The 14,577-nt window shown below is 46.5% G+C and overlaps 1 protein-coding gene across 3 annotated transcripts in view; it reads right to left on the bottom strand.

The window, feature by feature from the left end:
* Positions 1-14,577, bottom strand: part of LOC308267732 (ATP-binding cassette sub-family C member 12) — a gene marked incomplete at both ends in the record, with an annotated part of 61,289 nt that overhangs the window by 10,871 nt on the left and 35,841 nt on the right. For 2 of the 3 annotated variants that reach the window (XM_080702618.1, XM_080702617.1), the window contains 8 exons: positions 3,092-3,229; positions 5,398-5,624; positions 6,318-6,515; positions 8,156-8,259; positions 9,822-9,911; positions 13,112-13,207; positions 13,267-13,342; positions 13,449-13,583. In XM_080702618.1, coding sequence (XP_080558744.1) covers positions 3,092-3,229; positions 5,398-5,624; positions 6,318-6,515; positions 8,156-8,259; positions 9,822-9,911; positions 13,112-13,207; positions 13,267-13,342; positions 13,449-13,583 — 1,064 coding nt within the window. The remainder of the gene's footprint in view (positions 1-3,091; positions 3,230-5,397; positions 5,625-6,317; positions 6,516-8,155; positions 8,260-9,821; positions 9,912-13,111; positions 13,208-13,266; positions 13,343-13,448; positions 13,584-14,577) is intronic. The other variant, XM_080702616.1, reaches the window with a different exon arrangement.

The raw sequence follows: 14,577 nt of genomic DNA, 5'->3' as shown, positions 1-14,577 counted from the left end.
ACAAACAAACAAAAAAAAAAACAAATGCATAGATGTATGCCTCTCCCACCACAATAGCCACCTTTGATAGCACATATTCTGAGAATCCTTGTGGCAGCTGACAATGGGCTAAGTGAGCCTTTTCTATCTTTCCAAAAACTGACACGAACCCACATCTGAGAACAGAAGCTGCTGAGAAACCCCACACTCTAACTTCAAGGGATCCCTATCTGGGACTCAGCCTTCCCCACAAGGCCCTGTGGGATCAACTGGCCCTTGGGGTGGCTTGTGGAGAGGGTCACCTTCAGGAAGAGTCAATGTTTGAGATGATAGGGGAACACAGGAGTGTTTGCCTGGCCCTCCCCTCCAATCACAAAGACAAGATTCAAACTTGTTGCTTAAAAAGCTGGGGATCTCTTTAAGGAGCTGAAGCTGATATCTTATTCCCCTGTCACATGTCCATGTAGCCACAGGCCTTTCTGAGGGGAGAAAGCACAGGGCAGAGTGACAAAGATGATGCAGCCAGGGCACGGGCAAGACCCACCCAGAGGTAGGAGGGATGCATCTGGCAACTCCTGCAGCTCCTGGAAATAAGTGTGGAGGGAGATGGGTTCAGGCTGCAGGTTCGAGGCACTGGTACTTGTGTGTACAGAGCACAGTGGTGCTGCACAGCAGAACTCCCTAGGAACCAGAGACTCCTACCAGCTGCTTGGAATCTGGGCCTGCTGGGGCTTACGCTGCCATACCACATCTGCACCACGTGCTGGGACAGGGGGGATGAGCCACAGGAGAAGAGAATGGCCTGGAGGCAGGTGGTCACTGAGGGCTGTGTCCTTCCTGCCCCCTCCCAAATTCCTCTGCACCAGCATCAGAGAACCAGGCTCAGAGGAAAAGAGAAAGGGTGTGTAAAAGACAAGGTGCTTCCCAACTGCAAACATACCCCCTCCACACTGAGGGGGAAGTAAGCGAGTTTGGGGCTGAATACACCTAAGACTGGCATTTTAACTGGGCTGTACTAGCCATTGGAGACACCAGATTCCATGGCTACCGGTAAAAATATTCATCAGAATGACTGGTAGAAATTATTAGGGGCGGGGGGATGAAAACTTTCCAAGTCTAAACCCTTGTGGAGTCACATTTCCTGTTTTGGCACAATCATGAAGGTCCTCAGGCATTGCCCCCCAGCCCCTGCACACACACTCCTCATCCTCAAAGTCCTCCAGGGGTCGGTACAGAAGCAACTATGACCAGCCATTTGGAACTCCCCACAGCTTCCTCCTGGGCCCTGTGGAAAGGAAGTCTCAAAAGAAAGACCCCTTCCATCACGCAGCACTCAGCTCCCTGTGGGAGTCTCTCAGGAGGTGATCTAGGGGGAAAACATGCTTGGTTCTGTCAAGGGTAAATAGACAAGAGGTCTGTGGACCTCTCTCCTGATGAGTGTGCTGGAAGTGTGTACTTGTGATGCAGGACTCTTGATGTTATACTCCCGACAACACCAGGAGCCTGACTACCTTGACAGCAGGTTGCATTAGTAACTGGACTAGTTACTGTCTGAACCAAAGACTTGCTGTGAAGTCAAGTCTACACTGGTATCCTGGGTAGCAAAATGGAAAGATAGTGAAAGAGATTTAAAAAAACAAACTAGACACAAGCTTTTTAAGGAAAGAGTCAGGCACAGTGGTGCACACCAATAATCCCAGTACTTGGGAGGCTGAGATAGGAGGATCAAAGATTTGAGGCCAGCCTTAGCAACTTGAGACCCTATTTCAAAGTATAAGATAACAAAGCCTGGGGGGTGTCATTCAGAAACAGAATGTCCCTGAGTTCAACCTCCAGTACCAAAATGAAAGAAACATTAAAAAAAAGAAAGAAAGAAAAGATAGGAGAGAAAGAAGATCTATACTGCTTGAGGCTGCTACAGATCCATCCACTTCATTTTCGTTTACTCCTATGGATGTAACTGGAGCACAATCTCCAGCTTCCGGGCAGTGAATGTCCAGAAACACTGAATCTCTTCCCTAGACTGAGTCTCAGCCTTTCCCATGGGATCCACCTCCTCCTCCCAAGGCCTTTAGGATGGAAAGCGTCAGGTGGAAAGAGAGTGGGGAGCAGCCCCTCCCGCCTTCATTAGATTGGACTTAAGGAAAAACAAACTACTCTGGTAAGATCCTAAATCTTGGAGTTGTTTGTTACTGCAGTGAGCCCTGGTGATTAATATATTTTACATGTTATTTTAGAATTTCGGAGCTAGACATCGCCAACAAAATTTACTAATCTAGTCCCCAAGTTTTAAAAGGAGGCAAAGGGGTCTATGTACAAAATGAAAAAGAATGTGGTCTTTGGAAATTGTTTTTACAAAGAATATGTAATAACATGAAAACTCTATTTAAGGATAAGTAAGTTTTTAAAAACAATAAAAATGAGTATAAGTACTTAAGAAAAAGAAAACTTCATCAATAAAGTGAAAGACTGGAAAGAAATACACGTTGACTATCCCTCATCTGAAATGCTCGAGACCAGAGCGCTTCAGATTTGGGGCTGATTTTTGTTTTTGTCTTTTCAACTTTGCATACATAAATGGTGAAGTATTTTGGGAATGAGACCCAAGTGTAAACACAAAATTATTTTGTTTCATACCTTACATACATAACCTATAGGTAATTTTTAGACAGCATTTTTACTGTGTGTGACTATGACCCATCCCATCAGATCAGGTTTGGAATTTCCTGCTTGTGTACCATGTCAATGCTCAATAAAATAAAATTTGGGGGCATTTCATATTTGGAGATTAAGGATTCTCAACCTGCTGTTTGTGGACTATGAGTGTATTTTTTTTTCTTCTTTTGTCTGCTTTACTCTATTTTCTCAAACTGAATACATTTTTATTTTTAGAGTGAGAATAAAATATGTAAGGTCACATACTGAGGTCATCATTGAATGAGCTCCCCTAATTTGTATCTTTTGGGGCTCCAGATGCTGGGAATAGAGTCTGGTGTCTTGGGGTGCTCCTCCCTAGCGCAGCTCTTCACCCACAGTCCACCCCCAGCAGCCCACTTCTTCCATGACCCCAGTCGAGGTCGGGCATGAAGCAGGGGACCCTCACGGGACTCACTTGCTGATGCAGTTCTCCTTTTTGCCATAGGCGTGGATGACACCCAGGCCCTGCATGGAGGAGGTGATGTGAGAGAACCAGGGTGACCGGCTGATGTTCTCCGCCTTCTTCAGCTCCTGGACTCCCCGGTGGAAGATGCTGTAGGGAAATCAAGAGTGGGCTCACCCTCAGCACGTGTCACACACTCAATACAACAATTGGAGATGGTACCATCCCACTTGGCAGAATGAGGGCCTTGCTATTCTCTGGTAGGAGGGTCCCATGTGGCTGTGAGAGATGCACATCTGAAAAATCCAAGCATGCGGTCCCCTCGTTTGCTCTCAGACCTAAGTGCATCCCATAGAATGAATGTCACGCTGCATAAGATGTCATTCTGGTCATTGAAGACCAGAAGTTTTCAAACAGTGCGGCCCCTGAATTTGAGCCAACCACTGTTCGATGCCCAATCAGAGGAGGAAATAAAAAGAATCTGTTCTAACCTGGAAAGAAACCTGATTGTCACATGCCAATGTGTGGCTTTCTAAAGGCATTTTCAAAGGTAACTTTGAATGAGCATCATGATTGCTTCGGGAGCTGACATTAAAACCAAACCTCCACAGGATATAGCCCCCTTTATGTGGGAACCCCAGGAACCCTGGTGAGCCGAGACTAGTGGCCTCAGGCTCACACATTAGCTGGCTGCTCATCAGAGAGACTCTAATCTGGCCTCCAGATTGGGCTACAACTAACCCAGGGGAGGGAAGAGGGACCTCATTATCTCTGAGCTCAAGTGAATTAGTTGAAAACATTTGGATAATTCAGTCATGAATATCTCTGGTCTGTGTCTTGTCTTTATAGCAAGAAGTGGGGGTGTAGGACAGAGAAAAAGTATATGCTAAGTCCATCAACAGCATAAACAGGAGAACAGACCAGAGCAATAGAGGAACACGGGGGTTAGCCAATGATCATGAGCCCAAGGATTGACATCTATGACAGGCTTTGTCTTTGTAAAGGATTTGCAGAAATTATTTTTATTTGATTGTCCCAATAAACCTTTGAGTGTCCTTTCTTATAGTTACCTGTTGGGAGCTTTGTTAGTCATTAGCTTTGAAGTCACCTTGGTGCCTTCAGCTTAGGAGGGGAACAAACTGCCCACCCAAGTGGAGATTTCTGCATGCAGACAAATCTCCAAGGACAAAAAGAGACCACTAAGCAAAGACTTCTTTATTTCCCAGAGCTTTACCCTTTCATTCCCTGATTCACCCATGACTACTTTGATGTTTTTCCCTTACTCACCCTATGACTGCTTTGCTATCCTCTGTGATTAGAATGTTTTTGTTAAAACTCTCAATAAAAGCAAGATGCTGGTGAAAGAACAGAAAGGAGAGATATCTCTCCCTTCCTCAGTTCCCTCTGATGTCTTGTTTCTCTAATAATAATAATTTTCTATAAAATCATTATGACTCCACTGTCATTCATGCGAGAGATTTCAATCAGTCAACATCAACACCATCCACTATAATTCCCAAGGGGTTCTGCAGTGACAGCCTGGCTCTCCCAACTCCCAGGGCAACTTCTCAGCACCACACCAGCTCCATCTCCAGCCCGATGCACCCCTACCCACATGTGCCATTGTCTGCTGGCACTATTTATGGACTTTGATTAACTAACTTGAATCATCCAAAATCAAACTCATACCCGTCGACCTAAACTGTCTCTCCTCCTGCACCGTCTCTCTCTCTCTGCATATCACTCCCCATGCTGGGGTCACCCTCAACCTCTCCCACCTCCCTGCAACCCAAAACTCCAATCCATCCTCCTTTCTATTCCCACTGCTGCTTCCTAAGTCAGGTCCAACTCTCAAACTCTATTTCAGATTCATGTTACATTTTGCTATACTTTAACTGATAGCCTCCACAGGATCCCCAGCCCAAAGTAGACCTTTCTGTAACCACACCAGCAGCTAGGGTCAAGGCTACTTCTCAAAGTTCAGAGTGACTGAGATTGGTCTTCTCTCTCTTTTCCAGCTGCAGGAGCAGTAGAGCCCAGTAGTTAAGAATATCTCAGCTGACAGACAGAAACCATGGTTTTTGGCTTGGAACTAGTGACAGCCTTTCAGTAATATCCACCTCTCCAGGTTGCTCTGAAGCTAAAATATAAAATGTATGCAAAGCACTGAGCCCAGCACCTGGAGTTTAGTAAGTACTGAAAATCAGTGTTCTCTACTGTCAGAAGTACTAGCACTCAGTCTCACCTGACACCCAGCCACTGTGCATACTACCCTGTGTGGTTTTTATTTTCCCTTTCTAAATAGTGTAGAGACCCACCGTAGAAGAACGATGAAGATTATAGCAAGGCCAGCCAGGACCAGGAGGACAGCAGGAAACACAGCAGCCAGTATCATGAGGATGAACACCACCATAAAAAACTGCTGCAGGAAGTTCTCGGAGTGAAATGGCAGCCGCACATCCAGCTCATCCATATCTTTGGAAAAACGGTTCATTAGCCTGCCAGTGGGAGTCGTGTCAAAGAAGCTCATTGGGCTCTTTAGGATCTGTGGATAAAAGCAGAGAGTCAAACAGAGTCTGGTTGAGTATTTAGTAACCCGGCTGCTCCCCTGGGGCTGGAATCATGAGCCCAGGGCCTGACCTTTCCCCTAGGGACAAGCCACGTGCCCAGTGATCTTGAGAAGATGGGGATGGTACCGCCATGCTCGTGGCCATCCTGAGTGGAGGTGAAGGAGATTTTGCCTCTGTGGGGCTGTGCAGGTCAGCTCCCCCTCCAAAGCTGATGTATAGCCTGGAATGGGAGAGGCTGGTGACATTGGAAGGACAGAGGTATTCCCCCCCCCCACCCCAGGGCAATAAAAGGCCAAGCTGTTTTTCCTCTTTACCCCCAGTGGCTGCCACCCACTATGGCAATGGAATACAGAGGGCCCAGAAGTCCTCTTGAGGCCTGTGTCATAGTCAGGGCTCACAGAGCAGGAGATGCCCTCTTAGGCTGCACATCTTTGCTCCAGAGTGGCTCCCCCAGCTCCACCCCAGCCTAGCCAGGGGGTCCATGATGTGCCCTGACTGTTTCCTGGAACTGGCCTTCACAGTTGGCAATAAACTCTTTGCTGAAAAACTGCAAACTCCATGAGGGCTGTCTGTCCCCTGAGCCTAACACAGTGCCTGGTGCATAGCAGGGACCCAGTAAACCCTACTGGCTGAAGAATAGATGTACCTGTGGCCCCTGGGGGTTGTACCTTATCAAACACTTTGTCATGTAGCGAGGAGGACCCCATCAGTGTGGTCTTGGTGAAGGTGAAGCCTTTGATGATGCCAAACACCAGTATAGACACCATGCTTGACATGTACACCCACTGGTACATGTGCTGCCCAGTGTCTGCCAGGACGGCCCCAACCTCACATACAGTCTTGTTGTCCTGATGTCCACAGAATATCTTTGGAGCAAAACGAGAGAAGTACCAAGAATTGGTAAACTTTCAGAAGGTTTATTTTCCAGAAAATCTTTCCAGTGAGAAGAAATGGAAAAGAGCACATAATTGTTAACAATGAGTCTGGTGGGTGAAACAAGTCAGCTCTCTCTGAGAACTTTGAACTTTGCATGGTTCCTCCCCACTGCGCACACAGCCTACGAGTATTGCACAGCCAGCCGATCAGCACAACAGGCTGAGAACAGCCAAACCAGAAGCTACCTGTACCTCTGGGGACCAGAAGTGCTACTGCACCGGGAAGATCCAGAAACAAATGGGAAATCCAGACTCCAGAATGCTGGCTGAGTGACCAGGCAGCCCAGACAGGACAAAGAGATCAGGGACCAGACTCTAACTTGCTAGCTGCTGGGCAGTAGTTACAGCCTTCAGGGAGGCTCAGGCTTTCCTGTGTGACAGGCCACTTCAGAGCTCTCCCCTCTCCTTTCCCAGGCCAGCTGTGAGGATGCCAGCACACCACCCTGGGGTCCCCGGTGGGGAAGAGGGAACCCAGTGAACACTAGGGGCTCCTGGAGGATTTGAGGGAACAGTGACTCCATTCTGCCTGGTGAGAAGATGTAATCTCGCCAGCACTTCTGGGGAGAGGCCATCTTTTCCTCCTCCTGAGAAATTGGCGGTTTCATTTCCCTCCGGGCTGTGTGTTAAAAGTCAAGAGTATCTTTAGGGAGCAAACAAACATCTTTCTTCTAAATGCCGTTCTGCTGATTACAGTAATAGAGGAAATGTAAACCAGAGGCGGCTGATGGATAATGTCTATAAAAGCAAAAGCATCCCGGGGAACTACCTGATAAAGGCCTACCTTGCAGAGGGATCTTTCCTGTGCCTTGGATTGAGGCCTCAGTGTCTGGGGTTGGGGGCAAGCACACAGGTCTGCATTGTAGCCTTCTGGGCAAACAACCAGCCTAGGAGGCAGCTCCACCTAGACCCTGTGCCAGACTCTTCTTGAGCAAGCAATGACCTAGGACAGTACCCTTGTTCCAGAGATGGCTATTTCTGCCCAGAGCAGGCCACCTATTGGCCTCTTCCCTTGGGAATGGCCCAAAAGCCTCTCCCCTAGCCAAGCCTCCTCACTTTGGTTGTCACAGCAACAGAACTGCACCAAAATATAATCTCAAAGGATGGGCAGGCACCCCCACAGCATTCAGGGGCTCCATAAAAGCTTGAAGAACATTGGCCTTCCAATGGAGCTCAGAAGAGAGAAAACCACTGGGCATGGTGGTGTACACCTGTAATCCTAATACTTGGGAGGCTGAGATAGGATTGTAGGTTCAAGGGCAGCCTCAACAAATAGTGAGACTCTCATCAGCCTACTCAGACCCTATTTCACAATAAAAATAAAATAAGGCTGGGGGTATAGCTCAGAGGTAGAATGCCCCTGGGTTCAATCCCCAGTACCGAAGGGGCAGCTAAAATCCAAATTGAAGGGGAAACCTCACAAGTGTGAATCACATGGTAGCAACTAATCTCAACTTCGTGAAAGGGGACAAAGGACAAAGATGAGATCAGTGTGTGTACTGGGCACATTTCGACTCTCCATTAGCTCTATTTTAGCTCCAAGACAGGCTCAACATTACCAAAGGGAAACTCACCTGTGAGGCCTTGTCCAACCAGAGTCCCAGCCACCAGTTGCTGAAGGCAGAGCTACCAATCATCAGGAGGAAGAGGGACACAGCAAAGAGAGAGAGGAGGTACCCTGCAGGGGGTATAGGGGTTACAGACATGAGTAGGTGGCAGTGAACTTACCTTCCTCAAAGCCCAACCCTTGGAACTTGGGAAATGCAAAGCCTGTCAGAAAAGGACTCTAATCTTCTAGGCTGATTCATCTTCTAGGCTGACTCAAGATGTCTGGGTGGCCGGGTGTGGTGGCGCACACTTGTAATCCCCGCACTTGGGAGGCGGAGACAGGAGGATGGTGCAGGTTCGAAGCCAGCCACTCTGGCTTAAGAGACCCTGTTTCCAAATAAAACCTATAAAATAGGTCTGGGAGTGTAGCCTGGAGGTAGAAGGGCTTCCGGGAACCCCAGTACCACCAAAAAAAATTGTCTGGGTGCTGGGCCCTGTACCCCAATAAGGACATCTGCTCCATCTGGTTGGAAAATGGGTCCAAACTTTCCACAAGTTGTGAAAAATTCCAATGTGCACCTTAATAGAGGTGACTCAGTATTCTTTTTTTTCCCCCCCTTTTTTTGGTGATTTTTTTTTTCTTTTGGGGAATTGAAGCCAGGAGCATTCTACTTCCAAGTGTACTCCAGCCCTTTTTAGTTTTTTAATTATTTTTTATTTTTGCAGTACTGGGGATAGGACCTACAGGCATTCTATCAGCCCTATTTTTCATTCTTTATTTTAAAACAGGGCCTCACTAAGTAGCTGAGGCTGGCAGTGAACCAGGATCCTCCTGTCTCAGATTCCCAAGTACTAGGATTATAAGTGTGAGCAACCACACTGGGCTCCATTTTTTATTTTTTATTTTGAAACAAGGTCGCACTAAGTTGCAGAAGGCCTCACTAAGTAGCTGAGGTTGGCCATGAACCGGGATCCTCCTGCCTCAGACTCCCAAGTAGGGGGATTGCAAGCATGTGCCACCATGCCCAGCATATTTTTTGTTTGAAACAGGTTCTCACCAAGTTGCTGAGACTCATTATGTTCCTGAGGCTGGCCTTGAACCTGCAATCTTTCTGTCTCAGCCTCCCAAGTACTGGAATTACAGGCATATGCCACCATGCCCAGCAATCAGTATTCTTTATAAGCAAACCAATAAGCAAAGTGTGATAGTGCATACCTGTCATCCCAGAACTTTGGAGGCTGAGATAGGAGGATTGTGGGTTTGTGGCCAGTCTCAGTAACTTAGTGAGATACTGTTCAAAATAAAATGTAAAATGGGCTGGGAGGAGAGGGGAGAAACCAAGAATGAAGCTACAAGTATGTTCTGCACAAGAAGCTGGGAATTTCTTATGGATGGCAAGCAGTAAGCTGGTTGCCATTACACTCAGTGATGAGAGGGCGAGGTGTGGAATAACCATGAATGCTGCCCACTCAGCTCCAATAAAACAGAGTCTGGCAGCTTTAATGGAGATAAAAAACGATCCCATTTAAAAGGTAGTATTATCAGACTTTAGTTTTTAGGGGGAAAAATAAAAACACTGATAAACAGCCCTAGCAGAAAGCAAGTAATTGTTAAAAAAAATCATAAAATGTGAACCTAACAGATTTTTAAAATGCAAACCAAATGAAGAAACTCATTGTTTAATACCGAACCTCCAGAAGCCTTAATGTACGTGTGATACGTTTTCCAGGTCACTGTTCCTTCCCGGGGGGATTCAGTCTTGACAAGCTGGTTCACAGGAGCTGTGGAGAAAGACCACAGGCCATGGCACCGGGCTGAGGGGAGTCCGGTGCAGCCTCCTGCCTACACAGCACATGCAGGGCACCAGGACCCACCCTTCCATTTGTCCTACCTTTCAAATATCTCATGTGTTTTTTCTCACTTTATTTTACTTGATCTTTGTGGAAGCCCTGTGTGCCATTATTCCCTAAATAGTACAGTACAATCACTGTTCATATAGCATCAACGTTATAAGTAAAATAGAGGTGAATGTGTAAATACTCTTTCGGTGTCGTAAGCATCCAGGATTTTGGTGTCCAAGATTGTGGGAGTGGGCCCTAGAACCTATCCCGGGAGGACACTGAGGGGGTGACTTTATTTTATTTGGGACCTAAATGGAATAGGGTAGAGGAAGTGTCAATAAAAGATGTATTGCTAGGCGTGGTGGTGCACACTTGTAATCCCAGCATTCAGGAGACTGAGACAGGAGGATTGTGGTTCACACCCAGCCTCAGCTACTTAGTGAGGTCCTTTGCAACTCAGTGAGACCCTGTTCCAAAATAAAGAATAAACAATAGGGCTGGCTCTGTAGCTTGGAGGTAGAATGCCCCTGAGTTCCCCCAGAACCGCAATGGTGTGGGGGGGAGATGTATTAATATGCCTGCAGCTTAGTCCCAGATAGAGAAATTTCAGAGCCAGTAGAGAAATACATCTCAGCACCATCTCACAGGAAAGAGATCTAAGATTTTCCTACACCAATGCCTTGGCTATTGGGAGAAGGCTACTCCTCCAGGAGGTCAATTTTCCAGTTTGACTTGTTGCTTTTGGAGAGAATCCCATGGAAAGGAAAGCAGACTGCAAGCTCCTATAATCTCTACTCCATGGTAAGAAGAGAGAGGCTGTACCCCCATCTTCTGAGAGCTTGCACCATGCAGAAGGAAGCCCATGGTGCCCTAGGTCAGTTGCTTCATGGACTCCTGATTCCCTCCATATGGCTGCCCCCAGTACTCTACCTTTCCCAGAGGGAAAGGAACAAGTTCTCATGGAAACAGCAGTTCAGAGGTACAGGGATGCTGGCTGAGGCAGCTCGCAGCAGCTCGCAGCAGCTAGTCCTGAATGCATGTCGCTTCTCTCTCCTCCACAGACACGCAGAAAAATGTCAACTCCAAAGCAGAATCATAAACCACACTTGGCTTTTGTAAACAGAGATAAATAGAAGTAGGCGAGAGGCACCCTACACACACACTCTTTCACACCTCAAAGGTGCCTCGCTAAATACAGCCACCATTATTCTCTCTGCCTGGGAACCTGTGTGCTTCTTTGAAATGTTCATCCTGACTTTCTCTCATTGTGTCTCCTCTTGGACTGCAAGTGAGAGAGATGCAAGTGGGCAGCGCCTAATGAACGGCACCTTGGAGCACAAAGGGAACTGGCGGGCTCCCCTGCGGCCTGCCAGCCCGGCCAGGAGTGCTGCCCTTCTCACCTTTGCTGGGCTTTAGAAAACACTCTGGGGCTATTAACTGGCAAGTAAGCCTCTTTCTCTTCCCAGCCTATACCTCTGGGTTCCTCTGTGGTTCCTCCTGGAGGATTAGGTCTCTCTAGAGTGACATTCCACAGTCTCACTCTTCTCTCCAGTACAGTTTAGGTGGTGGGGAAACAAGGAGCAGGTATTACTCTCTCCACAGAACCTGGACAGCTTAGACTTTTCCCCCAGAGAGCATGGGAAGAAATGGCTGGTTACTTCTCTGCAGCCTAGGAGCAAGCCTTCTGAGCAGTAAAATAAGTCGTCTTTCCGAATGTGCATGCATATGTCACAAGCACCACTAATGGTGCCAAAATTCAGACACAAAGAATCTTTTTATTCCTTCACATTTTAACATCTCTGAAACGTGGATGTGCCTTTCATTCAATAGCACATGATACCATTTAATTGAAAGGGAGTCTTTTCTTTCTAAGCAATACATAAAATGATGATGGGCTAAAATAAACGAATGGCATCTTAAAGTTGATGAAATGCAAGACTCTACTTCCTTTCAGCTACACATTACATTAGTGAAAGCCACCTCCCTGGGAGTGCTGGAGGAATCGTGGCCCCTGTCCCATCAGTGTTTAGCACAGCCCATAGCACAGAATCAGTGCTCAGGAAAGAGATGGGAAGAAACCCACTAAGGAGCAGAAGAGGTGACTTGAGCAGACTGACCCTCTCCATATTTGTCTCTCCTCCCTGCCTTGAATTTCCCTCATGTCTTCAACCTCAAACCCTCCATCTCCCTCTTCTCACCATACACACTATCCAGAGTAAACTCCAACATGTGCTTGAAACACCAGTGCACGTGCCACTCCCTCTGTGAAGCCCTCCCCGCTCCTGACTTGTTACTCTCACCCAAACATCTGTGATAAGAGTCATAGGATGACTATGCATTTAGCTGTGACCCCAACAGACCATAGGATCCTGAGAACATGGGCATTTGTTTCCTCTTTCTCTCCTAGCCTAGCTTATTCCTGGCACACAGCAGAATATTTAGTTCCTACTTGGTGAAAGAATGAATAACCTTACTCCCTCCATCTTGATCTCTTCACTGCTTCACAATTCTTTTTCCTTATCCTCACCCCATTGCCTACCAAAGTGTAAGAACAACTTTTTTCTTGCCTTTATCTCTAATTAACCCTGTGCATTGTTTTTTTTTTTTTGGGGGGGGGTATTTTTTTTTTTTTTGTAGTACTGGGGTTCCTGGAAGCCCTTCTACCTCTGGGCTACTCCCAGACCTATTTTATACTTTTTATTGGGAAACAGGGTCTCTTAAGCCAGCGCAGCTGTCTTCGAACCTGCGCGATCCTCCTGTCTCCGCCTCCCAAGCGCGGGGATTACAAGCATGCTCCACCACGCCCGGCTGCACTGTTTGATCTCACTAACTAATAAAAATAGTACCTACTGAGGGTCACTATGTGTCAGGCACTGTGATAATTACTTTATATACAGTTTTTCATTTAATCTTTGTAAGAATCTATGAGGTTAGTACTATTATTTTATTTTATGGATTAGGAAACTTAGATTCACAATATCTTGCTCTAGGTTACAACACTAGTAGGTGGTAGGGCCAGAATTTGGACTCATGTACCTGCCCCAAAGTGATGTTCACTGTGCCAAGCCTTTCCTATCCCAAATAACAGATACCCATCATGTACTTAAGAGTATTTAAGCAAGGGAATGAATGGTAAATACCTTTTGTGTCTACAAATTCTGAAATGGTTTCAGATTCTTTTCCTTCATCTTTCTCATCTCCTCGAGCCAAAACTAGGGTGAGAAATAAAAAAAGATCTGTGTCCATTCATGAGCCAAGGGTAGTAAGAGAGGCAGGGCTCTAACTCTGACTGTACCAGCATCTTCATTTCTCTCATCAGGGCTCTTCTTAAGGGCTTCCTCCATGGCTGCATTGTAAATGTGTTCAGGATCCTGAAGACAAAATGAAATTTCTTCTTAAAGCTAAATGGCTGGAAACTTCTCCCAGGTTAGAAATCACAAGTGGCTGGACCTCTCCTGCCCAGGGACATAGAGTTACCTTGAACTGCAGCCCCCGGAGGTTGTGGATCAGTTTTGCATATTTCCCTCTTTCCTCCATTAGCTCCTCATGGGTGCCCTTTTCACAAATCTCTCCATCTTCCAACAAAATGACTTCATCACAAGACTCCAAGAACTGTAGATAGTAAAGTGATCTACAATGAACTTCTGCCTTAGTAAAGAGGAGGAGAGCACACATCAAGCTTCCACCCAGCAATGCCCAGTCCTCTAACACAGCTGTTCTCAATCTTGATACTTCTGACATTAGGGGCTAAATAATTCTTTTCTCCAGGGGGCTGTGTATTCTACCCTGTGCAGTGTAGTATATTTAGAAACCTCTACAACCTCTACCCACTAGATGCCAGTAACATGCCTTTCCCCAGTTATGAGAAGTAGAAATGTCCCCAAACATTGCCAAATATCCTCTGGAGGCCCCCAGTTGAGACCCTCTGATGTGGTACCCAAGATCTCATGAGTACAAAAGCTGGCCTCTGGCTGTCACACTGAAGCACAATGAATATTCCTTCACTTCTGCTTCCTAAATGAACCACTCTCCTAAGAAATCTAATCGTGCAGATTTAGAAAATGAAATTGACAGCTACTGCAGCCATGACTTGACGGAGGAAAGAAATATCATCTCAGCAACGGGCTCCCTCTCCTAGGATATGGCAAGACCCTTGCCATCCCCACTGACCCCAGGAGAAGCAGACCATGGGGCTGTGTTGTAAGCCACACCCTGGAGCCTGGGTTCACAACACTTCTCACTATACAACAAAAATACAGCTACATTTCATGTGAGCATCTTCAAAAGTTGCCCAAAGCACTTTTGTTTTGCTCATTTGAGTTACCTTTGTTTCCATATCACTCTTGTGATCAAAGAATTCTGCTAAAAAAAAAAGGGGGGGGGTTTTCTTTCATTCTGGAATAAGTCAGAGCTCTTTCCATTGGCTCAACCCATCCAGGGGTAAGAAGCCCCTTCCCAGAGGTGGATAAGATGCTGTGAAATTGAAAATGGTTTGACCTTGTACTGCAGGATACATCCAAGGGCTAATAAATTCTGGATGCTCTTGATTATAAGCCTGAAAGTAGCAACATTTGTTCATTGTACACCTGATGGCATGGGGGAGGGG

This window comes from Muscardinus avellanarius, assembly GCF_963383645.1.
Source record: "Muscardinus avellanarius genome assembly, chromosome: 10".
NCBI lineage: Eukaryota > Metazoa > Chordata > Mammalia > Rodentia > Gliridae > Muscardinus > Muscardinus avellanarius.
This window is presented reverse-complemented; position numbering and strand designations above follow the sequence as displayed.